This window comes from Solea solea, chromosome 18 (assembly GCF_958295425.1).
Source record: "Solea solea chromosome 18, fSolSol10.1, whole genome shotgun sequence".
Lineage (NCBI taxonomy): Eukaryota > Metazoa > Chordata > Actinopteri > Pleuronectiformes > Soleidae > Solea > Solea solea.
In genome coordinates, this window is record NC_081151.1 from 11,058,956 (window position 1) to 11,086,778 (window position 27,823).

General features: G+C 38.5%; 1 protein-coding gene across 1 annotated transcript; it reads left to right on the forward strand.

Annotated features, from left to right (window-relative positions):
- LOC131445171 (CAP-Gly domain-containing linker protein 4-like) lies at nt 1–27,467 on the forward strand. The gene is made up of 15 exons (XM_058616076.1): nt 1–90; nt 2,017–2,163; nt 3,015–3,154; nt 3,663–3,756; nt 4,010–4,171; nt 7,800–7,918; nt 12,339–12,587; nt 15,808–15,943; nt 16,157–16,288; nt 21,512–21,706; nt 21,832–21,966; nt 23,572–23,695; nt 26,321–26,385; nt 26,490–26,568; nt 26,907–27,467. Exons 2-15 carry the CDS (start codon nt 2,037–2,039, stop codon nt 27,268–27,270), a joined length of 2,121 nt encoding a protein of 706 aa, XP_058472059.1. The 5' UTR covers nt 1–90; nt 2,017–2,036; the 3' UTR covers nt 27,271–27,467.
- Nucleotides 27,468–27,823: the final 356 nt, after the last annotated feature.

Consider the following 27,823-nt stretch of genomic DNA (forward strand, 5'->3'; position numbering starts at 1 on the left):
CAGCAATCATGTAATATTGACGAATTTTAAACCAGTCGCTGACTTGGCTTCCTACTCATTTCCTCATGAGCAACGAACACTAATATTAAGGTAAACACAAATATTTGTCATATTTTTACTGCCCTATTAACTACACAGCGTTATATTTGTTCGCCTTTCCAGTCTTTAATTGTACTTTAATGAGCCAGAAGGCTCGGGCCAGTATTTATGCTCGATCATGTTGTCGAGGGAGATGATGCGAGGAGGTGCATCATTTCTCTTGACAACTTTTTCCACCAGGCAAGAGTATAAATAACCTTACGTTTAGTATAAGTCGTCAGGTAAATGCCTATTTTGTCTGCAACAGCCGGCTTTTAAGCATACGCTAGCCTTCTTCGGCTAAAGCTAAAGCTAGGTTGATATAGCAAACAGTGAACTGTGACACAGTGGGTTACGTAGTAAGTGGCCTCTTATAAACACCATATGCAATAATAAGCCACTGTCTGCCATACATGTTGTGTATACGTATGTTTCCGTTGTGTTGTATTTATAGAGCTATTTCTGACAAAGCCTGTAAGACCTTGTTTTCAGTGGAGTGCTGCACACAGGTGTTTTCAATTATTCAGATTGAGTCGACGTCTCCTCAGGTGGGAGGTGACTGTCACCAATCTACAACCAAAGGTAGTAATTAGGCCAATGGACTTCATTTTTTACAGCAGCCATGTTGAAACAGAAGGTAAATACTGGTGATGTTTATGACATTTTAACTAGAAATTTAAGTCTGTGAGTCTGAGAAACACCTGCATTCATTTGAAAAAACAAAACAAAAACCTTTTCCAGCTGACAGTTGATTAGAAACATGTGTCAATTACATTAATAAAACTCTTGTGTAGGGAGATGATCTTAATTAATGTGACTAGAAACACCTGTGTTAAATTGTCTGAATCGGGATTACTCAATCCTGGTCCTGGGCTCCCACTGTCCTGCATGTTTTTGATGTTTCCCTGTTCCAACACACCTGATTCAATTCAAATTCAAGCTCAGCCGTTAGTGTTATGGAGATTTTCATTATCTAGTGAGATGATGGAACCTCTGGAGTCATTGATGAGTTAAGTTGAAAGATTTTATTGAAGACTGCTCATTAGCTAATGTTTAAAACCAAACCTGAACAGCTCCAAAGTGAAACTAAACGGGTAATCCAAAGTATGACACTGTAGTCAGCTTCTAGTCAGTGTTTTTTTTAACTGAACTCCAAGTTATTTTATGATTTATCCATCAAATGAACCAATGCATTTCATTTATACATCAAACTTGTCTGTGTACAGCATGACATTTAATAAGTCTTTCACACTCCCAGTAGTTCAAATGGCTCGTGTGCATGTTTTAAGCAGTGGCTGCCAAAGTTGCTTAGAGACATCTGATTAAAAAAATGCTTGTCAGCATTGTCTTTGCATTAGCTCTCAGAATAGGATGACGTCATTGGTCGGACAAACAAGAGGCTTATGGCTAAAGTAGGCCATTGTCCAGAGTCACTCTGCTCAGTATTAATCTCTACAATGCCAGTCACTGACCTCAGGCAAACAGAGGGAATTTATCTCATTCTTGACAGCAACACCAATTTAACTTGAATGAAAAGAAGGATTTATGTTCTGTTTAAGAGATTGTTTCAGGCATGAGTAATGTTGATTGTTTTTGATTGGTATCATGCTGCAGTACTCTGTGGCTGTAGCTATATGTAGCTTTGAATTAATATTTTCCATCTGCGTCCCAGTTTTTTTTTGAACAGATTTTAGTTCCATATTAGCTGAGCAGACATTGTAAAATATTGTCTTGTCAATATACTGATTTCTAGCCCTAACCCCAACCCAGTGCACAATGTAATAACAAAATACAAGTAACAATCTTATTTTTATTAAGATTGCTACTGGAGGATAGTATCTGATGACCTGGAAACCTCACTGTAGTCACTGAGTAAAAGTGAGTCTTTAATACTAGACCTACTTTATTCTCAGAATAGGACATCTAATATTGTTTCAGCTCCAGGCCCTGAGGGGGAGATGACAAAGGAGGATGTTTCAGAGGCTGTCGAGGTGGACACAGTCCTGGGCTACAACAGTAGGCTATCTTCCCATCAGCGATCAGTGATCCATCAGGTGGCTTCTGCACCCATGCCCTCTGACTATGGTGAGGATTTGTACATATTGAATACCTGAACATGAAATAAAAGAAAAGAATATGATAACATTTTGCATCCCATGTTTTGGCTGGACTTTTGAAATTTTGAATTAATGACCATCACTAGCAATAAACAATAATCATGTTTGACAAATTTATGAACCACAGAGGATAATAAATTGGCCGTCGTGAAACTGCACTCAGCAACAGGTGATAGGCAAAGCATAATTGTTTTCAGCCTCAGTCTGGCTCTCGGATGATACGCTTCGGCAATTTCTTAGATTACCAGGCTGATGTGACACATATGTGATATTTTCTCTTGATGTGACTCGGATCAGGGCTGTGAGGAAATCTGATTTGCGTCATATCATCCTCATGTGGCTTTTTGCCTATTTTGACTGTTGACTCCCCGGACCTGCATCCGCTAGAGCTAAGTTTTACCCACAAATTCAACTCCCTCTTTAATACTGAGTGGTCTCACAAATATGATTTCTGATGATGCATGCAAAAATGATTGGTGCACATGTATGCTGTTTGAGAGGACAGTCATGTTCAGATGCAAGACACTTGTAGCAAATTTGAACAGTGTGGCTGGTAATCTGAACATGTCACTGTCACATCCTATTTCTTTTTTTCTCGGCAAGGATTGCATGAGTATTGACCAATAGTAGTAATTAAAATCAATAGAGCAGTCTGTTTTTAAGTTTTAATTCATGTTAATTTGCATTTTAAAATGAATTTACTTTTTCTTAACAAAATATAGAAGAAAAGCAGCAGCATTAAGGGAAGAGAACAAAAGGTGAATTGCACTGCAGTCAGCATACATAATAGTTTGTTGTTTTCTCTCCTACTCCCTTCAGAGTTCTCCTTCTTTGACCCCAGTGAGCTTCAGTGCAAGGAGGTTCTTCTGGATCCCAGTACCACAATACCAGAGCTGTTTGCTGTCCTCAGGCAGTGGGTGCCACAGGTGCAGAAGAACATTGACCTAATTGGCACAGAGGTAAAAAACTGTTAAAACCCCATTTTTACTGCTTCTGTTACACAATACAAAATAGATATTAAATCGTTCACAAGTCAGGACAATTTGTGCAATCAAAATAAATAAACATTTAATTCATTATTTCAACTATTCTATAATTGGAAATGCCACAATAGTTAAGGGCAAAATAAAATTCTGTTTTTTTGGATGCCCTGAAATTAACCCCAAACCACCTCAAACTCACCCAGACTTGTGAAAGAAGCTGAAATGCAGTGATTTTTTGCAGCCAATTATTTTTCTCTCACTTAATAAATGCCAGCGTTGAGAAAAACATTTCTTGTTTGAATGTCAGCTTGTGCCACATTTCTGATCCAAGTTTGAAGATGAGATGATTTATGAGAGGTTGGGCTTTCTTGTCATTCCACAAACTGGTGTCGTCAAGCATTTTATTGCCTGTTGTGAAATTTCTCTGCACAGTGACACAATTTTTTTTTAGTAGCACACTACATATTATGTCTGCTCTGCACAGATCCTAAAGAGAGGCTGTGGTGTGAATGATCGTGATGGACTGACAGATATGAGTCTTCTGCACTACTGCTGTAAGGCAGGGGCCCCGGGCATTGGTTAGTATTGACAGCAATGTTGAATTAACACTCACGACTGCACTGCACAATATACACTCATCTACTGCCTTGTCTATGTGCTGGTTCATATTGCTAGTGTCACAGTGGAACATATTACTGTAAATCATTAAGCACTGCTATCAGTATTACTTATAAAACCCTTTTTCTAGAGCAGACATCCTGTTTTGTTTCAGCACAAGCCTCAGTCCCTCTTTTCTGCAAACACACATATGCCAACCCTCCTGTTTTCTAGGTGATGCAGACATAGCAGCCAGCTTTGCCCGTAATCTCATCGGCCTGGGTGCTGACCCTAACCTGCGCTCACGCTGGACTAACATGCGGGCCCTGCACTACGCTGCATACTTCGATGTGCCCCAGCTTATCCGGGTGGTGCTGCAGGCATCCCAGCCTGGAGGTGAGTGTAGAGATGCAGCCACAAAAAATAAAAGGGGGGGGGGTGTTCCTGCCCTGAGGATTAGGCCTTAGTAATTTATCTTTTTCCTGCAGTAAATATACTTGAGTTGCCAGGTTATTAGGTGTGCCTGCAGTAGCAGTGTTTAATACCTACTGTCAGCACAATCCAATATATAACACAGCAAGGCAGCCTGACTTTATGTTGCCCATAATATAAAGTTTTGCCAGTAGATGTTGTTGTTGTTGTTGTCATGTCAGTAAAGGTATATGTACTTACTGGCAACTTAAACGTGCTGATAATATTGCTGCAATGAGCACATGACTTTAGAAGAGCGTTGGAGTTTACTCATGGAATGAAATCACAACAGGGTACAAACTGTGTTGAGCTTGTAAATATTAATCACAGTTTGTGGATTATTACATTATTACATGTCATTTAGCAGACGCTTTTATCCAAAGCGACTTACAATGGAATTGAGTACAATCAGCCAGGGGTGGAGTCGAACTTGCGACCATTGCGACCATGATGTCTTTCGCACACAGGGTACCGGTCTTAACCACTGAGCCACTCCACCCCATGTGGATGTAAAACATCTCTTGTAAACGTGTACAATAAATAAGTATGATAAGTTCTAGTAGGTAAATGTTCTGAAAGTATGAGTAAATATGAAGAAACACTAATAATGTATTTGATTGTATTGCAAATATTTTCTATAAATGCATGTTTATGCTATGTTTACAAATGTGAAAGTTCAAACTAGGCCTGCACGATTCGGGGAAAAATATGAATCACGATTTTTTAGCTTAGAATTGATATCACGATTCTCTGGCATGATTTTTTTTTCACGAAGTGTAAAGTTTATTGCACACATGAACCATGACAAAACAAACAAATTGACAGTACCACTTTCAGATCTCTTGCCTTGTACGGCTTCATCATATTGCACTTTGTGGTGACATTTGAGGTGCTGGTAAAGGTTTGTGGTATTACCTTGTGGTGCTGCAACGACGGCAAAGCATGCCTTGCAAATCACATTAGACTGACCCTCTTTGTCTTGCTTGAACCCGAAATACTTCCACACCACCGAATGTGAGCCTTTTTTCGTTACGAGATCCATTTTTAGTGCTGTCGCACTAGTCTAGTTCAATGATGCTACAGACTTTCCAAACTACCGTGCTCGTTCCACAAGGGGAACACGTGTCTAAAAGGCGCTTTGTTATTGGCTGATGGTGAAACCCTGAGCTTTCTGAGAACCTAATGTTCACATAAGAAAGCGTTTTTGAAAAATTAAAATTAAATGAGAATCAAAGTCATTTCAAAATTAAATCGTGCACATGGGTGAATCGAGATCGCAGTTTTATAATGATTTATCGTGCAGGCCTAGTTCAAACTTAAAAGTCCTTGAACACTACATGCTCAATGCGTTAACTGGACCCCATATTTAGAGCAGATTGAGTTTCTTTTGATGGTCTCCCGTTTCATACCAGAATGTTCATCCAGTTTATGAAAACCATGTTGATGGTGTGAGAACTAAGATGGAGGGATAAACATTATTCATTGCCGTCTGTCTTGAAGAAGCTGCCTCACTGAAAGCTTGCCTAAATGAATAAATATTGCACAGATAGTAGTGTGTGGATGTTTCACATCATTGCACATATGGCTGAGCACAATACTGAGCAGCATACAAAGCTGTCCAGGTGTATTTGTTGAAGCACACTGCCCCATTGCTTGAATTCAATTTTTATTGGTTTTCTCAGGTACATTTTGTTATGGATTATTGTTTTGAATGTTGTAACACATGCATTTTTAAATGTGACATTTAAGTGTTGTATGCCAGAATCCTCAGGAAGTGCAATAACATCAAAATATAATTTCCAAATACAGTCCATTCCGTAAATGTCATGACCTAGCACGTTTGTGTAAAGCAGTGTTTCCAAACTTTCTCCATGTGGACCAACTTTTTAAAGATGGCAAACTATCCTGATCCAAATCACAATGTAAATCGTGATGAAAATTTGTCCACAATGCCGAGACTAATTTACAGCCTTATCACCTATCATTTTGAATTGCTTGATAAATCAATTTTAAATCTTAATTTGCAAATTTCTTTCAGAACCAAAAAGAAATCTCCTGCAAGCCACCTGTGGGTTCCTACCTAGTCGTGGGGAACCACTGGTGTAAACTTAACAGTACAAGTTGAATCCATGTTTATAGCAGATATTTGTAACAGTAGCTGTTATCTATGTTCCCTTGGTGATTCTTTACCACTGGTTGTGTCCATGGATTGTCTAGGGCTTGATTCATTCACAAAGCTGAAATCTTCCTGAAAATTAGGACAATCAATTATGAAAATATGAACATTTAGTGTTCAGTTACTAATTGTTGCAGCCATAGTAATGAGTGTTGTTGAAATGCAATGATTCTCACCACTGAATTCTGTTCCATAGTGCAAAAAATGGAACAGAGGCTGTTGCACCCACCACCGTTTACTAACACACTACGGTCTCTCTAAGCAAACATTGGCTTGACTGGAGGCCATAAAATATTTAAAAGGGACACCATGGTGTTGAAAGTGTCATGAACAATTGCTTAAACATTAAAGCGACACTCAGGAAGAAATCAAAGAAGCAAAGGGGTATTAAGACCCCAGGCAAAAGAATAAAAGATGGTGAAGCTACAGAGCCATGCGATGGTTCCTCACATCCAGCTCATCCAGCTTAACACTGCCTAAACTATATATAAACCTAAACTGCACTGCTGTAGAAGTTCAACCCAAAATAAAAGAAAAAGACCAAATTAACAGCCTGAACTAAAAGAATAAATCAGAGAAGCAATGCCACTGGGCTGCTGGGCAGTTGTTTACAGCAATCCTCAGGCTGCACTTGTTCTGATTGCATTAAATGCTTAACTCCAGGTGCTCTTGCAAGAGACAGGTTGACAGGAAAGTGACAACCTTAGAGGACACCAGTGAGGAAAGAAGTGAGTGAAAATCCCCATAAGTAATGTGCAGCGAGGCACATCCATGTTACCACAAGTGTGGGTGCACAAACCTTAATATTGTTGCTGTGCAAGAAGTAGTTCAAACATGCAGCGTTTTATTAGGACTGAGATATGAATACAGACAATGGGCTAAGTGGCTGAATGAAAATTGTAAGATACTGATGTTTTGGAGCCTCTTTGGCCCTGAAAAACAGCTGCCAGTAAGAACCTTGTGCTTATTCGTTTTACTGAGTTAGAACTAAAAGGAAATTTAATTAAATCAGGAAATTTTAAATCTCAACTCTGTTAACTCCTGAAATCTGACTCTCAATATCCCAACTTCTTTCATGTTACTTTACCTAAATCACTCATGTTCTGGTTCATACATTATGAATTGCTTAAACCCTGTAGCACCCATCAACAAGTCAAATTGTATCTTTAGTCCTTTCTTGGCAATCTATTCAGTGTGATGGAGCTAATGTTGCATGCATTTGGTAATGTAGCAGTACTTGAACAAAGAAGGAAGCAGGATTTCATTATTTGTTTGGTGGTCAGTCAGGTTTAACTTGAAGACATTGTTGGAAAATGAAACGTGACAGCTTTTGGTAACTGTATAATGCCACTTTCTTTCGATGTACTGCTTTTGTAGAGGTAGATGCCACCTGCAGTGACTTTGATTTTGGCACCGCCCTGCATATTGCTGCATCCAACCTGTGCGCATCAGCTGTCAAATGTCTCTTGGAGCTTGGAGCCAACCCTGCTTTCAGAGTAAGTGACATTGTTTTTCTACATGCACTAGCACACAAGCAGGTGCAAGCTTGACAAATTGTTTTTTTTTTCTCCTCCATCATTTCAAATGATAATAAATTAGATGGCATGCTGTCACATATGTGCAGACTACAGTTAGGTACTTAGTCAGTTGCCACATTAAGGGAGATGCTGACAAACTGAACCTGAGATGAGAAAATGTTGCTCCTGAAATGTCCTCGCATACGTGTCTGCAGTGCAAAGGGATTATAACCAGAATCACAAGAATATCATGATCACATGACTACACCTTTTATATTTCACTGTTTGTACTTCATCAGTAAAACGTAGGCAGGTTTCTATGGTCTGTTACTTTGGTGATATCTGTTCTTTGTTTGTGAAACACAGCACTAAGACCTCAGGCTAATGATTACATTTAGTCTTAATTGCTTTTAATTCATTCTGTTAACTCTCATCATCAATTCACTTGTGTGTTGAAACCCCAGATTCAGATTCAGTCCTTGAGTAATCATTTTAGCACCTCAGCATCACCTTTATGTCATGCAGTCAAATACAACACAACCACAAACTGCCATGGAAAAACAACCAGATTATACATGTTCCACCCACTGTATTTGCTCACTGGGGTCATCAGTCAGAACTTCATTGAACTCACTCCTACACTTCTAATCATATCCTAATTTCATTATTTACTAGAGTACAGACATACTGCAACTTGATGTGGAAGAGTTCCAATTTTAAGATAGAAATAAGTCTCACTTGTATTTAGTTTCAGATATTTTGATGATTTTTTGGGGGAGTGGTGGGGCACATATCCTGCTTGGCCTTTGCTGACTCTGCTGGAATATGAATGTAGAATGTAGGCTTTACATTTTAAAACATTAAATTAATTACTGTTGTTGTGAACAGAAATGGTACTTCCACTGGAGGTCACCAAAGGACCATGCACCATAATCTAATAATTCCCCTGCCCAAAGATGAGTGCAGCAGCTCTTTATTTTATTATTATGTTAATGCAAAGCTTGGAGAGCATGTAAACATTTTGTTTATGAATAAGTTAAATTTGATTTTTTTTATCCTATATTTGGAGATTTTCTAGGTTAGAGTTATGCTTGCTTCCTAGCGTGCCAAAAAGATCTTGTTTAGGAAAGATTATTTTCTATATGCTTTATGATTAAAGGCTTTATAAAGGCTATGTTGCTGCCAATTGGCTCCAGAGGTACTGATATGTAGAGTTGATATATTGCTTTTCCTCTCTTCCTCTTAGTAAACCTCTTCCTGTGACCTCACAGATTTTAGATGTGTATATACAAACAAATTGTACCAAGATTCTAACAGTTGTTACACTCATGCAATGTTTACTCAAAGCAATATAATACAAACTGCACAGTACTCTCATCTGTGTTAAATTGTACAAAGCATTTATGTACATTGAGTTGAGACGTAGTTGCTTAACCTACTCATTATATAATTTGCATTTATAAAAGGTGGTGGTGTCTGAAGTATAATGTGTCTACTTGAGTGCACCTCAAAAAGCCAGAGCCAACAAACTCCATTTGAAATCACAGCAAATCTTAAACATGAGCAGTGGAACATTTTTACAAGGTTGAAAAAATAACTGTTGCTGACCTTTCATGCTTCTCTTACCACATATCTTACTGAGTAATAGCTTTGGCAACATCATATTTTTCAGAACGGAACAGTGTGTTGATTCTTTTAAAAGCAGACTTGAGACCTAACTTTTAAATTTGACTTTTAATTGAATTTCTATTTATTTTCCATTTTATATTGTAGCCTTTATTTTACACTATTGCTTTCACTACATTTGCTTTTATCTAATTATTTACCTAATCATTATTGTATCTTTTTTTAATCTAATTTGCATTTACTAATTATATCATTTAAGTCTGCTTATGTTGTGCTTTTCTGATGATTTAGTTGAAGTTATTAGTGTATTAATGGTTTTTATTATTGTTGCTATACCTATTCTTATTATCATTATTGTTGTAGTAGTTTATCGATTTATGAATTCATCTACCTCAGGTGTTTTGTCTTTTGCAAACGGGTGAGATGGATTTCTTCAGCTGCTTTTTTTTAATGCGTGAATGATTCTGACCTAAATGTTTTAGTTGTATGTACTAAAGTGAGTGAATGTGTGTATGTATGTGAAGCTCTCTGTTAGATTTTATCGGTACTAAAGGTGCTATATAAATAAGGATTGATTTATTGATACATAAACAGAAGCAGGTTGCTGATTTCAGTTTTAGATATAAAGTGAGCTTCACTACCCCTCATAAGTATAAGTGGCAGCCATTTAACATCCAGTTAACTAGTTACATCTAGCGAATACTAATAACACCGCAGACTTGTAATAAATAATTATTGTGTTAAATCTGTGTCTGAGGTCGTATTCAAATTAATAGTCATTTAGAGACTGCAGTGAGATGCTGTTGTGTCCTATTGTTAAATACTGGATGTTATTTAAATCACAGAGGTGCAACAACTGAGCTGGTTTATAAATTGGAGGAAATGTTTCAGGAAATCATGTTGTCTGCATGGTGCACAGCAGCGTGACCTGAACACACAGCTCAGCTCAAATCCGCAGCCTGAGGCAGGTGGTGTGGGTTTTTATTTACCTTGTGCAGTGATAATAAAAGTAAATTAATTGAATATTAAGGCAATTAAAGACTACATAAATCAATAAGCATTTTTATTTGTATTTCCACATTATCTATTGTCATAAATTTTTACACTGTTAAATGTGACGACAGCGTTCACACTGTGATGCATTCAGTAAGAAAACATGATATGCTACCTTTGCTAAAACAATGGTTGGGAGGAAGGCAGTGACGCACAATAATAAAACAACAGTAATCAGATATCCCCCTTTTACAAAGGATTGGAGTCACAGTGGACCAGTATATTCATTTTGTCACCATTAATAACATAAGTAATGTGTGTCCTTCTGCCCTCACAAGGTTGCAGGGATGTAATAAACTGAATGATGAACAATAGACACATTAAGAGTCACTGGTATTCACTTAGATAATAATACCCACGGATTTACAATTTATAGACCTTTCTGCTCGCTCACTCAGTCACTCACTCAGTCACTACTGCTTTATCCTCCACCTGAGGACCCCCCCCCCCCCCCCCACACACACAGGGAAAACATGCAGAAAGGCACTTGTTTCAACTGGGTCGCGAACCTGGGTCTTCTTGCTGCAAAGGCAAGAGTGCTAACCACTTACCCGCCACTTGTGTGGCCCCTGTCTGCTTCAATTGTATTTTTTTTATTTTTTCCAGATATTCTATTGTCATTGTTGTTGAGCCGTTGCTTTGTGTATTTAGTTTGTTCTTGTTGGTAAAATCATAATGCTTCTAAATTGGTTCTATCGTCAGTACAGCCCATGACACAGTGTCCAACAAAATATCAATAATTCTTTGTGCTCCTTCATTTGAATGTACCCTGCAGTCTTTTGTGCTTTCCTCCCTTCTGTGAACTGTGCTCTGGTTCTTGGCACCAAAATATTACACCGATGCATAAGGCATATTTCAAGGACAGAAAACTGCCAAACTGTAAAGAGCTCTGCTTATGCTAGTCATGAAAATGATCCCCACTGTTTCTAAAGACTACGCAGTAGCACAAACACAATCTTTTACACACCTGTTGTCATTGTGATGTTAAAAATCATAATACATCATGACAGAGGAATGACCCCATCAACATTGATATTGGTGTCCTATAAACCTGTTTTTTATGTCTATGTTGTTCTCTTTGCCATCATGAGCGTTCCTTGCCTAAAGCTTGATTTAAGGCAGATGGGACCTGTGTTATTCTTTACCTATACTGAGACACAGATGTTTATCATGTCACAACAAAACAGCAGCTCTGTGCAAAAGTACCTGTCATTCCAGCGTCTTCCTACTGATCTTTTATATCATCAAACAGGAACTGCTGAGGACAGGAAAGTTGTCTTTTGCCCCCAAGTGGCTTGTATCTTCCCTCCATGTTGCAACATGTGAACAATAGACAATGAAAGGTAGCTTCTTTTTGATGCTTATCAAAGATCGCTTTCTTTGTTGTTGAAGGGAATGGGTAATGAGACTCCGGCACAGTAGTGTCAAATAAGCTTCCCTTGTCTGCCACACACTCCTGCAGTTATCTTGTCGTAGCTGTCTGACTCAACTCACCCGACTGCAGTTTCTTAGCGCTGCTTGATTAAATTTGTGCATGCTGATCTGTTGGTTTGAAACATACTGATGGGGATTTTGTTCTGAGATGAGATAAAAAGATGCTGTTAAGCCCAACATCCAACAGAAAAGATAACTATGAATTTGGTGGTAATTTAAAGCAGAAATCCAAAGGGAGTTGACGTTCCCTTTTTATTCATCAGTTTGTCATCACTCTTTTCCACAGAATGAAAAAGGACTGTGTGCCGTAGACGTGGTGCCTGACCCCCTTGACATGTCTGTGGAGATGGCAGATGCAGCTACTGTGGCCAAAGAGCTCCGAACTTTGCTGAGAGAGGCTTTACCCAGACCCGTCTCCCCTCTGCCCCTCACTCTGCATGCCCAGTCCACTCCCACACTCTCTGATAAGGCGAGGATACAGCTTTCTACCATGGGAATCCATCTAGGCGATCGTGTGGTGATAGCTGGACAGAAGGTATGTGGTAGGTCCACTATTTAAGGGTAGGAACAATTGAAATTATTATTCTTATTATTCATTCAGTTATGAGATTGTCAGACTTGCATAAAGGTTTTCACGAATATCCATCTTTTTTAGGTCAGCTGTACATTATGGTTGTAAAAGAGAGGAACAGTGGTACAATAGAAGGAAGTTTCCAGGCCCATAATTATGACCTTATAATTATAGTTATGGGCTGAATTAAAATTTCCCCACTTACATGAAGAAATTAAACCATCTCCTGGCAGCAGTGAGTAAGTGCTGCGTTTAACTAAAACTACAATGTGTAGCAGCATGAGGCTGTATGATGGGAAGTGGGCATATGAAGGAAAAAAAAAAACCTGAGACGGGGGGCTATGTTAAAATATTTTTTATGAAAACAATTATATCTACTCGCCATGTGATGGACTGGCAACCTGTCCAGGGTTTAACCACCTTTCACTCTATGTCAAATGAGATGACTTTATAAATAAGTTGACAGCAAATTACAAATATATTTAATGCAGTGGATGTCTGTTGTTGTGGACATACCTTCATAAATGATAGGTGTTTCTAGTGCTTTATGATTTTTTTTTTAGTTGGCCCAGAGAAAATGTGTTCATTATAATTGTTTTGTTACATTTGAAGCAGTCCTCTGCAAGCAAGAATGTATTCCATTGTAAGTCGCTTTGGATAAAAGCGTCTGCTAAATGACGTAATGTAAAAGAAAAAACATCCACAAAATCAAGTGTGATGCATCAACATTAACTCACTATGAGTTAATTTCTTCCCTTGTTTCCTCTTTTTGTGTTTTTGCTACTTAATATTTTTTTTTTAATGAGGGAGTAAAGGGTGGGGATCCTCATGCTATTGCAGTCCACACTTCTCAGTGCGTGAGCCAAATCACTTGGTAGAACTGCAGTAACAAGGAACACGATCTCTCAGCAGTCTCCCATTTTTCAACCAGTCAGTTGTATTTATGGCCAGGCTGGAAGCACTCTAGACATTAAACGAGGGAGATTAGACTCACTAATGTACACACAGCACAGATATATTTACTTGGCATTTTATTTCACTTGTTTTTTTATTTTCTCATGTGCAATAATTCCTGCCATGTACTTTTTAGAATTAGAGCAGAATATAATTAAATTTTTTATGATTATTAACAGTGTCAATACTTTATGTAGCTGTACATCCTAAACAACCCGACACACATTTACATTTACATTAAATTTTTCTGCATTTATTTCAGCCCTTAAATAAAGTGAAAGAAAAGTTTGGCATTTTTTGGACATATTTGGCACATATATATACTGTATATGTTGAAGTTCACCTTCTATCTGGGTGTCTTAGTAATTTACACTTTGATTTTAAGGGTGTGTGATAAAGAACCTGAGATTGACTAATCAAAGGAGTATTTCCTGTCTCGGGTATCCTTGTCTGAATTTGCTCCATCTGACTGTCAAGTCAGTAAATTTTACCATGCATTCAATGTTCCTGTAGCTGCTTTTTTTTATATATATATATATATATATATATATATATAGACAAATCAATGGCAGTGAGAATGGTTGGAGAACTGCTTACACACAAATATTGGTGCAAAGCTGTAGAGGTGGCAAGCTGTAACTTGTCTGGAAAGATTTGCAAAGCAGTTCACAACACATGTCTTAAAAAGACAAAGTAAGAACACTACCACTAGAACACATTTAATATTACAAGCTATAATTGACATTATGTAATTTTAGAGTTGAAGATAAAATGGTTCTTTATTAGTCCGACAACAGGGAGAGTTACGGTGCTACAGCAGCAAAGACAGTCAAAGGTAAAGGTGATACAGTTATTGTAACCATCTGCCTCTCTTCTTTTAGCTTCTGTTTCAATTCCCACTATTTTTCTACAGGTTACATTTCTGCGTTTTATGTGTTTCCACTCTTGAGAGTGTGATCCCTCCTCTGTGGTGCTTCCAGAGGTTCCCCTGTACAAGGGCTTTTGTGGAGTTTAATCTTACACGATATGACGGTCTAAGAACAGAGGGTGTCACTTGCTGTACAGACTGTACTGCAAATTGTATTTGTGATCTTGGGCTATATAAATAAAATGTACTATTAATAAACAAACATTTTAACATCTAGGATTGTAAAAATATGGAAACATACTATAAAACTATAAAAATGCAATTGTGTTCAATATAGACCATGAGTAACCAGAATATAAATAGCATGAGCATAATATGTATAGTGTGAACATTGTAGAGGTTTGCACATATGAGATATTACACTGATGTGGATGACAATGGTTATATTGCACAATACTGGATCAACGTAGAATGACACATGTGGTCTACTGAAAGCTGTGCATTCTATGGAGTCTAACAGCAGCAAGGAGCGACCAGCGACACCACTCCTTCATTCATTGGGGTTTTATCTGTCTGCCAGTGAAGTCCTCCTGTCCTGTAGGAGGTGGGACAGGTTGTCCATCAGAGACCATAGCTTGGCCATCATTTATTTCTCTCCCACCACCTCCACTGGGTCAAGCGGGCATCCCAGGAGCAAGCTGGCTTGTCTTATCCGCCTGTCCAGCCTCTGTCTGCTGCCACTGCCCCAGCAGACAACTCCAAAAAAGATGTCTGACATAGGATATAAAGCTCACTAGCTTGTGAACATCGGGGGCCTTTTTATTTATTAGTTTAATTGATAAATGTCAGCAATTCAACTAAAAATTATAGCAGCAGTATCTATTCTCATGTGTTCTCATTCTCAAGTATACATTATAACAATTGTACATGTGGCAGTAATCTGTGGTGCACTCTTCAACATGTACAAACGATATATGCTGAGACAGTCACGTAAATAATAAGAAAATATAATTTTTTTTCCCAAGTAAGCAATTTACTGTGAAAGAATGAGCCATTAATCGAATTTTGTGCTACACTGAGAACAGAAATGCAATGTGCCAAGTGGTAGAGATTGGCTAATCAAAACTCTTATTATCCTCCCTGCACCCAGACACAGTTTAACGCTTTTCCCTTTGTTTCTCTTCTGCTGCTTTATTGAACATCGACACATTAAGAAATTGTTGAGTAGGGGCTCTGCCCCTGCTTACTATTTCTCATGCTAATATAACAACTTCACACACTGCTCCCTTCACCAGCCAGTTCTTTGGCTGCATGTGTCAGTTGCTTTAACTCTCAGTTTTTCTTTTGTTTGTGTGTACAAAGGTTGGGACTCTACGATTCTGTGGCAGCACTGACTTCTCTGCAGGCCTCTGGGCTGGAGTGGAGCTGGACAAACCAGAGGGGAAGAACAATGGCTCGGTAGCAGGGATTCAGTATTTTACCTGTCGAATCAAACATGGTACGTTATATACCACAACCCAGAGGCACTGAAACATTGTTGACTTGAGCGTTGACTCCTCTACATGTTCCATCCATTTCTATTCCCAGGATTTAATTGGTCCTGCCATTTCATTTAACCCCATAAAATTAGATTTTTTACCTTTTTAAATGTCCTCTAACTCTCGCAGTGTCTTTTGCTGTTGATTTACACACATCTTACATTTCTTAACAGGAATTTTTGCACCCCTTTCCAAGATAAGCAAACCTTTGGAAAGACACAAAACCAGCACCATAAGGACGTCTACACCCGTTCGCCCCCCTCGTCGCATTGACCAGTCCCGCATCACATCCAAGATACACACAGGTACACAAGTGGCAGACAGGATATAACACTTTTGAATATACGTTCTAAAATCTATCTTTGATGTATTTGGGTTTTAAGCCTACTTCTGATGCAAAATCAGATGCATCACAATAACGGCAACAAATTGAGTGCGTGTGTGTGTGTGTGTGTGTGTGTGTGTGTGTGTGAGCCTCGACTATTAAATATTAAATTAATCAAGTCATGGCACAAACTACGAAGGGTGTGATGGATTAGCTTAGCACAGGTGAATGTTTCCTTGTGTCACAAGTACAGTCTCATGGACAAGAACCAGCACACAGTGGAGATCACATGCAAAGTAAATTAAGCGTTATCATTTTATTCAGACATCTTTAAATAACATTTTTCTGATAAGTGCCCTCCTATTATTGCCTGATGATTAAAGAAGTAATTCAAATGCACCTAACTGTGAGGGGGCTTTGCACATGAGCTGAGATGACTAGCACTAACAGAAATGGCGAGATATAGTGTTATCATTACTCCAGGGCTGATGTGTTAAAATGAGAGAAATTGTGGTAATAGCTCCTCCATTCTCTACTAACTAGATTACAATGTGGCCACATCCTGATTTAATATTCCTGCTCTCCTATTTAATGAATTGCATTTTCTTATAAAGTGTTTTATTAGAAAAAGTGGGTATATTTTTTTTCCAAGTAGGGGCACTAGCATTGTTTATATTTACAGTTAAACATACCTGGTACTAAGTCTAAATATTTATTTCAGGTACTTTACAGTTTAAGGTGTAAAAGATAATATAAGAAAATGAAGGCAAGAAAATTATTTGATTTTATTGTTTATATTTGAAGGATTAAAATGACTGGGAGTTCAATAACCATAGTGTTATTTATGGAGACATGGATGATATGTTGGTTCTCGGTATTTTTTAGTTCATTTTTTATTGTTTCACTCATCAGCACATTCTGGATTTTAACATAGGCTACCTTAAATTTATTTGCTTAGATGGCAGAACTTTGATTGTTGTGAGAAGTGAATTCTGAACCATTGCATACATTTGACTTCTGACGACACTGGATCTGACAGGCCACAGTTTGAACTCTGATTTACTCACCCATTCACCTTCTCCAGCTGTGAACTAGGGCGAAAGGCGGGGTACACCCTGGAGAGTTTGCCAGTCCATCACAGGGCCACATGGAGACAACCAACCATTCACACTCACAAGTGTCCAATTTGCCTAATCCCAAATCTGCATGTTATTAGTTCGTGTGAGGAAACCGAGAACATACAAACTTAGCCCTTGTGTCGGGAACCTAGATGCTGCTGCAAAGGCAAGAGTGCTAGCCATTTCACCAACCGTATCTTATATTATAGTCTAGCCACATCAGAACATTGCTGAAACCTTGCCTTGGTATGTTATTATGTTTCTTGCGCCCTCTAGGGTTTAGAGCTGTATTGTGGTGATTCAATATTCAAAGGTTTTGGAGGCCACTTGTTCTGGACGTGACTGGAATAGCAGACCTCAATAGGGCCGATGGAATTTTGTGATTGATAGTCCAATTAAGGAGGGTTTAATAACTAGGGCATGGACTCCTGGCATGCATTCATCACAAGATGTGTGAGTGTGTATGTGAGACATGCACGTTGTGTGAGGGCTGTGTGGTTGCACGTCCATTCTGCCAGACAACTAGACTAATTTATGACTGAACACTTTTGAAGGCCTTTGTCTTCCATTTACAGTTTAAACTCTCAGAGCCACATGTGTTCTAGTATCCATTCAGATCAGCTGTGTAGTCAGCTCACTAATGGTGAATATGTATGAACTGGGTGAATCATTGAGGGACTGTCTTGTCTTGCTAAATGGCAGAGACATACGCATCAGGAAGCCCTATTGGAGTGTGTCGACTGTAGCTCAAACCTGAAAGGGCAGTGGGAACATAGACGATGCTTACAAAGCACCACTGCTTGATTCATAAGGCCTCAGTCAATGCTGTAGTCTGTCACTGTACGTGAATGTCATTATGTGGAAGGGTCAGATAGAGCCAGGAAGTCCCTGCTAGCAAAAGGTCAAGTGACAAGAGATGTTTAGTATTCTGAGTTGGAATATAGTCTCTTCAGTGGAGATGAGAGGAAAGACACAACTTGGCCTCAGAGGGAAATGTAAACTGATATGGTGATCAGTAAATACCAAACAGATTTGAGATGCTTTAACTGAATTTTCAAAGCACACTGTAAAATTTAAACTAGGGTGTCATATTAATGAATTCGAACATAATGTAACACTGTTTTATGTGACAGTTTTATGCATGAATTGAATCTTATTTAGAGATGATTAATTTATTATTAAATCTGATATTATTGCCCATAAAAGATCAGACTCTAAAAGGCTTTTGTCAGTTTAACTCTAAATTTTATTCAACACACAATACATTAAACTTGAACTTTGTCAGTCTTGCTGCTATAAGCCAACATACTTGTGTTTAATTCTGCAAGTTATTTTGTTATTTTTCCTTTGAATCGTCAGGAATATTTCCTTTGAATTTACTGACATTGGGGCTTTTTGTGAGTCTAACTGCTTGTCTCAGCATATTTGTCTTTTTCTGTGTTAGAGTCAAAGTAGAAAGTCTTGGTTTCATCACGAAAAATGCCTCACAGTAATTGCTATTGTTATGCAATGCATTGTTTCATTGTTATTCAACAATGCATTGCTGTCCTTTATTTGCTTTTCTACACTCTCCTGCTCTTTTGTTTTATCCATTACTGTTATTTTTTTATTTTAATGAAATTTTCTTCGTTTTCTTATATAACTATATATTCTATGCTATATATTTTTCACATCACATTTGTTTTCTTTTCTTGGATGATTTGTTGACTCGATTACAATATTTCCACTTCATCCACATCATTCATCCAGTATTGAGTGCAAGAGATTTTTGTGTTTTTATAATCACAGTTCTCAAGTGCTTCAACAGTTACAGCATGGAAACTGTAGCAATTGACACATAGTTTTCTATTGTAAGTTACTTTCAAACCAAACTTTATTTGTGTTATTTAAATGTACGCAGTGCTTCACATAAAACCAAGGGTTAAACATGGAATTTCCATCTGCAGTTATAGCACTAACTGAGTAATGAGCATAATCTGCATTCCAGGCATTTACTTTAACCTACAATTACCATATGCTGAAAGCAGTGTTTATTGTGCATGGACTCAACAAATACCCAAGTGATCAATACATACATTGTGGGATTTATTAGCTCAAAGTGACATGACAGAATCAGAAGCTTCATCAATTATTTATGTGCATCGCTCACCTGTCATATGGCGTATTTCCACCGGCTCTACTCGCCTCGCCACGGCATTGTTTAAGTAGCGTTTCCACTAGCATAGTACCTGGCAAGGTTCCGAAATCACTTTCTATGTTCCAATCTATTAGTAGAATATTCTATGCTTCTTAAAGCCTTTTGGCACCTATTTAATCAGTTATCCTCTAAGAGTTGGGCACTGAATGAACTTTTTGAAGGTCTGTGGTAGTAGAAGTTAAAGGCTTAATGAGGTCCTGCATCCAAATGGCTTTTAAAGAGTGAAATTGGGCAAAGTCCTCCTTGATCTCATCCCTTATTTTAGAAGGAGATTAACATGTTGGCCCTTGGTTCAACCTGGCCAACTGTAAGAGATTGAGCTCCCCTGAATTGTGCTGCTTAGGAATGATGTGATGCAGCTGCTTGGATTTCTGAATGAGAACAGTGTTAATTGTCTGGAGGACCTGAAGTGCTATACACTCTGTCACATTCACAAAAAGAAAATGGAAGAATGAAAAATAGGCTTTATTATGAACTCTATTATTTCAATTTGATTACAAAAATCCCTCAAATCCCTGTAAAGTCTGAATGGATGCAGTGTGGGTTCAATATTCAGAGAAGAGGCACAGTTTGTTTTTGCTATAGCACATGGATCATCAACTGGCGGGCCAAATCTGGCCCCCCCATACCTTCCAATCCAGCCTGCAACTTAATTAAAAAAAAATAATAAAAAAATCATGTGGTCTATGGTTGGGTGTTTGAGCGAATATATTGGGTATCGTCGATTGTCTGAGTCCAATGCTCATTGGTTTTTTTGGGGAGTGATTTTTGTCACTATGTCTTGCTAATTTAATGTTCTGCTTTTCTAGGATTGAGTTATAATCTGAGTTTAAGAGACTTCACTGCTCATTACTTGGCACGGCATGGCAATCAATAGATTTCATAATATTTAATTTATGACATAAGAAAATGTTTCCACTGACTAGCTGCTTCTTCTGAATGGATTTGTGACTATCCCACTCTCAAAGTTCTCAGCGTGCATTCGACAGCACAGTTGTTTAAAAAGTCTCACCCACACTCCGATGTCCGATTTCTGAATTTACAGCTTGTCGAAGGAAATAGATCTGAGCCCTGTTGATTATGTTCTCCTGGTGCGCTGTTTACAAGCAGCAGTGACAGCTGCGCACATGAACACTAACGACAACCATTAATTAATTTGTTTATTCATTCATTCGTGGAAAACACCCTTCAAATAACTGTTATTGTGAATACTGCCATTGGATAGTGTAATAAATATGAGTGTGACAAACTTGCCGCACTCATTTAACATTTATTGTTTTAACATGTAATTTTCACATGTCCTTGCTTCACATGCTTTTATTTCAAAGTCTACAGACTTCTTAGTAAAAGTAAGAACATTAAAATATCAAAACTACAATAAATTATTAGGCCAAAATGTAAATTTTATTTGAATTTCTGGCCCCCAAAGTGTTTGTCAAGAACAATTCTGCCCCTACGACAAATATAGTTGGTGACCCCTGCTATAGCAGTTTAGAAAATGTTCACAGCCAATGTTGTAGAGGAGCATCAATGCAGCACTTTATAAACTTTTGTGAATAACTAATTATTGCTGCCTTTTGCTTTATGGTCTGTAATATTTTTAAGTATTGTTTACTGATGTTATTTAATATAAATGGGGTTAATGTCCGATGATGCTGCTCACTGGCCCTCTTTGCTGAGTCTCTCTTGTAAAAGCGAGATTAAGCTCAGTGTAAAATACAGGATTTAAACAAATGTATATACAGCTCATAGCTGGTGTCTTTCATCATATTATTAGGTTTTTATTTCATTCAACTTTTGTTATTGTTATTTCAGTCGTTGGATTTGACTGGTTCTTTCTTTATCTTACTGATTCCCTTTGTTTTCCATCTCTTGTTCCTCGTCACAGGTGTTCTCTGCCGCTCTCTCTCCTCGTCATCCTCGTCACTCGACTCTCGCCATGGGCCAGTTGCTCGACCTCGTCCACTACCAAGGCAGCGCCTTCCTGCCAGGCAGAGAAGGGAGCGTGTTCCCCTGAGTCCCAGGACCACACCCTCACCAGCGCTACATTCTGTTTCTGACACTACTGTGCTGAGAGCTGCTGGTCTGTATTACCTTAACAGTGGTTTAACCAAGATTATTATCAATGCAGGATTTTTACATTATTGCGCAGATGTAATTGAACCAATTTGAAGAAAGTTATTTTTTTTTTAAATGTATCCTTCTCAGGTATTCGTAGCCGAAATCCTTCAGCCAGCAGCTCTTTGTGTGAGAGTCCTGAGGTGCATCTGGGGGAGAGGGTGCTGGTGGTGGGCAAGAGAACTGGGATAGTCCAGTTTTATGGAAAGACCAACTTTGCTCCAGGTTGGTTTCCAAAATCAGTTTTTTATGTTTGTCAAGTGATGACTTGACAACTTAAATCACACCAAACTCTTCAGATAATATCTAATTTCCAAAGGTAATTGAAAACTAATTAATTAGTGAATTGCATTTGTGTCATTACATGTAGTTGTTGTTTAGAGGTACTTAAAAAAAAAAATCTAAGGATAAGCTGTGAAATGTATTCACACTAAAGACTGTTTTTTTTTTTCAGTCATGGTGAATTTGATATATGTGTGACTGAAAGTGTTCATTAAAGATCATATAGGGCTTCAGTTTGATTAAACTGTTCTCTGGAAAGGTTCAGCCATGTCACTGTTGGGCACCTCAAAAAAAAATTCTGAAAATATTTATTATCCTATAAAATATACTATAAAACTGTCAAAGGTCACACAGTTGACTATCAAATTAATAGCCTGTGAAAAAAGACTTTCGGAAATTATAATGAAAAGAACTTTTATCCTCAGCAGTGATACAATTTACAAAATGACTTTATTCTGTGTTCTTGTTAGAAGAAATGTCACTTGTTTGCATAAACCTCAACACTTTATTGTACAGTGACAAATGTGGTGAACATTATAGAAGTGAATCTCTTTTTATTTGCATGAGCTACATGATATGTTCTCTACTTTACAAGGAATCCTCGAGTTGGACAGCAGATATGTGTGAATTATAAGATATGAGAAACTCCTGCTGAGCAAAATCCATTGAAATCCAGGCAGAAAACAGCTCAAAGTGCTCATTAACATTAAGGCTGCAGTTATGCTCAGGAATCAGTCATGTATGAATTAGTATTAATGTATCTCATGCCACTGAAGCTCATGTTCCCTTTGATATTTTAAAATCAGTGCTTGCAGTGCTGTTATCTCAGCCCCAGTGTATTACAGACTGAATCTCTGAACCAAAAACAGCTCTTCTCTCCGAGCATGACACTCTAAATTACTTTTTTATAACTTTAGCTTGAACTGCGTCACCTGAAAAAAGACTTCATGATCTATATTTGGCCTGATAGTATAGTCAAATTATTGCATCATTACAAGGTAGAAACGGACAGTAAGAAGCTACGTCAGCCATATTTTCAGTGAACATCTGATGTCCTCTTCCTATGTACAGTTTAACTTGTTTATCAATTTCATGTCATGCTAACATGCAACAGTGCAAATGAAAAATGAAAAGAACATAACAAACTGTTAATTTGATCTGCTTTTTTCCCCCTCCAAAACCGATAATGTACACAACAAGCCTCGTTTTCATCAAAAAGAGCACGAGAGATCACAGTAGTTTCTCTATCTCGAAAGGCGGCTTTTTGTGGCCGTTATCTTGTTGTCTATGTTGCTATGATTCAAATGTCAGTTTTTGTTGATTTGCAGACAGTTATATTGTTGTACCATGTGAAGCTCCCCTGTCACAGGTCACTTTACGGTTTAGCAACTTTCTGGTCACTCGTTATCATTTTTCATTTGAGCACAATATTGGACAAAACTAGTCATTATCCATTTTTTTTTTTAACTTACTGATATGTAATATGTAACTTTGGTCATTTTATATGTGGTTGTCAATGGATTATGGACTGTGTCTGTGTCTGCACAGGGCTCTGGTTGGGCATCGAACTGGACAAGCCAAGTGGAAAGAATGATGGATCAGTGGGAGGAGTGAGGTACTTCAGCTGCCCACCAAAACATGGTGTTTTTGCTCCTCCATCTCGTGTTCAAAGGTGAGAACAGGCCTTTTAGTTGTGCCCATATTTTTCACTGTTGAATAATGGTCCTTTTTAACACCACTGGTCAACCGCACAACCAAAACCAAATCTGTCAAACAAGTATGTTTAAGAAATTCTTTACAGTTCATGCAGATTTTAAAAGAATTGACAATATGCCCCCCCCCCCCAAGAAACCTGAGGTTGCATTTCATTGCCCTCATTAATAAATCTGGTGGTGCTAATGAGCTTCTTGACAGCGTCATTTGTGCAACTGTTGACATATTTGATTTTAGCTACTGTGCAACAAACAACCCTCCTCTGTACTGGTGATTAAAGAGTGTCAGAGTTGTCAGATGTGAAGCCTGGGGCCTCTGCTTACCACAACCTCTCACTTTAATGTGGCACTTAGTAATGGTCCTGGCGTCTTCATCATTGCTTAAAGTCACTTCTTTAAGGTGGAAGTAAAGTGTTATATTCAAATTATGGGGTAAGGAATATTTGAGAAAATAGTTTAAAATGCTTCATGCATTTATTATTCAGTGCACTGATATTTAGCAGCCATGTGGTTAATATGTAATATTGTACTGTTGTGACTGCAAGTAAAATGACACATGAGATTAGTTTATTTGCCTAATTTACAGAAGGGAGTGGGGTTTGTGGTTTGTGTGTGCGTACATGTCTGTGTGCGCGTGTACCATCTGCAATTGAGCCATGTGTATGTACGTTAATAATCCTACAGAAGGAACTGTTTTACTGATGGTGTTTCAGATATTTTCTGCATGCTAACATGCATGTTGCTAGTGTTGAAGCCTAAAATTCTTGATTAATGACCTCCCCTGTAAAAAGACGACACTGAAGCAGTTTATTTGTGCTAAATGTTTATGATGGAGGTCCATCCAGAATTCAAACTAAATGTAAAGTTACAGTAGAGTAAGTAATGATGATGATGATAATTGACAAGCTGTGACTTTTTTTTTCTTTTTTTTTTTACTTCATGGCCTTTATTTGCAAAATACCAATTAACCTTATAACAAAAGATAACAGTCTTTAGATGGGTCTACAATGGTCTTAGAAATATAAATAGCACACATACCACTATCAAAAGCCATAAGACGGAAAGAAAGACAATTAAATAAATAAGAAGGTTATCCAAATTAAAGTGATTCCTGATTAAATTGGATATAGAGTGGGTACAGAAAGTATCGTCATCAAACTCTGCAGAAGCTTGATAACGAGCTGTTCGTTGGAGCAGGGCAACATCTAAAACATGCAGGGCAGTGTTCCCTGAGGACCAGGGTTGGGAAACACTGCTTTAGATGGTTCGACACCTTTTAATGGAGTCCAGCTTTGTTTAACTAGATTGATCCAACTTGATTAGGAAAGGCACAGACCTGTCTATGTAAGACCTTACAGCTCACAGTGCATGTCGGAGTGAATGGGAGTCATGAGGTCGAAGGAACTGCCCGAAGAGCCCAGAGACAGATTTCTGGCAAGGCACAGATCAGGCCAAGGTTACAAAAGACTTTCTGCTGCACTTAAGGTTCCTAAGAGCACAGTGGCCTCCATAATCTTTAAATGGAAGAAGCATCATGCTGTGGGGTGTTTTTCAGCTGCAGGGACAGGACGTCTGGTTGCAATTGAAGGTAAGATGAATGCGGCCAAGTACAGAGATATCCTGGAAGAAAACCTTTTCCAAAGTGCTCAGGACCTCAGACTGAGCCGACAGTTCACCTTTCAACAAGACTATAATCCTAAACACAGCTAAAATTACGAAGGAGTGGTTTAGAAACAACCCTGTGACTGTTCTTGAATGGCCCAGCCAGAGCCTTGACTTAAACCCATTAAGCATCACTGGAGAAATCTGAAAATGGCTGTCCATCAACGTTTATCATCCAACCTGACAGAACTGGAGAGTATAGGCAAGGAGGAACGGCAGACGATCCCCAAATCCAGGTGTGAAACACATGTTGCATCATTCCCAAGAAGACTCATGGCTGTATTAGCCCAGAAGGGTGCTTCTACTCTGAATACTTATGGCCATGTGATTCAGTTGTTCTTAAAAAAAATTGCAAAAATTTCTACAATTCTGTGTTTTTCTGTCATAAAGGGGTGCTGTGTGTACATTAATGAGGAAAAAAATTAACTTAAATGATTTTAGCAAATGGCTGCAAATTAAGAAAGAGTGAAAAATTTAAGGGGATCTGAATACTTTCTGTACCCACTGTAAATTAGAAAAATTAGGTGTAGTCCTTTGCTGATTGTGCCTCATTTCAGTGCAGATCCACCACTCAGATCCCATCGCTTCATTGCACTCTAATTTCCTCTAGTTGTTTTTATGACTCAACTGTTGGTCTTACATGAAATAAAAGGCGCTTTTTGGAAGGTCATGTTTCCTCATCCTTTATTCATGTGTTTTTCCTTGTATTTTGTAATGAACCCTGCAGCACAAAGTGAGCACATTGTTTTCTTTCACAATGGAGAATCTCACATTTGTTCTATCACACAAGAGTCCCCTCTTATTTTCTGTTTTTATTTTTTTATATGGATGAACTATCTGTGGAGGTTTTACAATAGGTCGTCTCAGTTGAAACCTGAAGGCAGATGTGTCTGTAAATGTCTATTTCTTTATTTTACTGACAGGATCCACGGCTCAGTCGATTGTCTTTCAGAGCTCTCTTCTTCACGCCTCAGTCATCCTCTCAGCGGTGAGAGCTGTGCCATCATTTCAAGTGTTTTTGTCTTTATTATCATGTGACTGCTTATGCAAGAAGCTGTACCCTCGTACTTGACTCTTGTGACTTCTGCGCAGGGACGATCCGTCGGAGTTCGAGCACGTCGTTGTCCGTGGCCGCGCCAAAAGACACAAGCAGACGTCGTCCTGTTACCAGGTGTGTCTCTTTTCTACACAGGCCTCACATGTCTCCTCTCTGAAACTGCAGGAGCAGCAGCTGAAGTCAAATCAATAATGATAAGCTGTTGTAATATTAGACAGCCAAAGCTTCCTTTTTAATTAGCCAAAGTAGGATTGTAGTTATGAGAGAGAACATGTAATTAAAGATCAATCCCTCAAACACTGAGCTCCCATGAATCTCCCGCTTACTTTTAATATATCATCTCACACTGCTTACCTTTTCTCATAAATCTTTTTTGCTGTATTTCTTCTTTGCTTTCCACTACAATTTATCTAAAAAAAAAAAAACCCAAAAAAACCCCAAACCTAACAAAGGAGTCGTTCCAACCCACACCGCCGGCGCTGGAGCACACTCAGTGGTAGTAGTAGTGGTGTTTCTGGGCACGTGGCAGGGTCCAGCCCCTCCGGCTCTGATGGACAGGTCCGCCTCCACGTAGGCATGCAGGTACTGCTGACCAGTGCCAACGAGATGGCGTCCATCCGTTACCTGGGTACAGCAGACTTTGCCCCGGGCCTCTGGCTGGGTCTGGAGCTCCGAAGCCCCAAAGGAAAAAATGACGGCTCTGTGGGCGACCGCCGCTACTTCACCTGTCGACCTGGCCATGGCGTGCTGGTTCGTCCCAGTCGCGTTACCTATCGTGGCATCAATGGCTCGTGCTTGGTGAAGGAAAACAGCTGAGGATTGTGGGAAATGGAGCGGATTGATTTGCAGGAAAACTTGACTTTTTCTGTATACATTTGATGACAAAGAAAAGTTTTAATTTCTGTTTTGAACAGCGCTTCATTCGATTTCCTCAATCCAGCCTGAGTTAGTATGATGGACAGACTAATGGATAGAATTCCAACTACTGCATTAGTTCTTGGAGAATTGTCAAATGCAAAAAAAGCACTTTAGAAAATTAATTTTCAATTCCTCCTTAGAATTTGTCTTGGCAGGATTGTGGAGGGAAAGTCTTCATATTAACAAATACGCTGCACTAATAATCTGATTGCACTTAATAAATATTAATATGATTAATCTGAATATAATAAAACCAGTATGGTATGTGCACATATGGAATCATTCCTAAATGCAAAGTTTAATTGCGTCACAGATGTATTTACATCATTTAGGTGGTAATGTAACCCCTCTGACCAAAATTGTGTGTGTATATATGGCACTTTGTCTCAAGAAAGATTGATTTCTTTTTTTCCAGGGTCATCATATGACTGATAATTGGATAAATAACCAC

Excerpts from the sequence above, each read along its gene's own strand:
- LOC131445171 (XM_058616076.1), top strand. The coding sequence starts at position 2,037 with ATGACAAAGGAGGATGTTTCAGAGGCTGTCGAGGTGGACACAGTCCTG. Across the intron at positions 4,172-7,799 it reads GCAGGCATCCCAGCCTGGAG|AGGTAGATGCCACCTGCAGT; the intron begins GTGAGTGTAGAG and ends CTGCTTTTGTAG. Across the intron at positions 16,289-21,511 it reads CACATCCAAGATACACACAG|GTGTTCTCTGCCGCTCTCTC; the intron begins GTACACAAGTGG and ends TCCTCGTCACAG.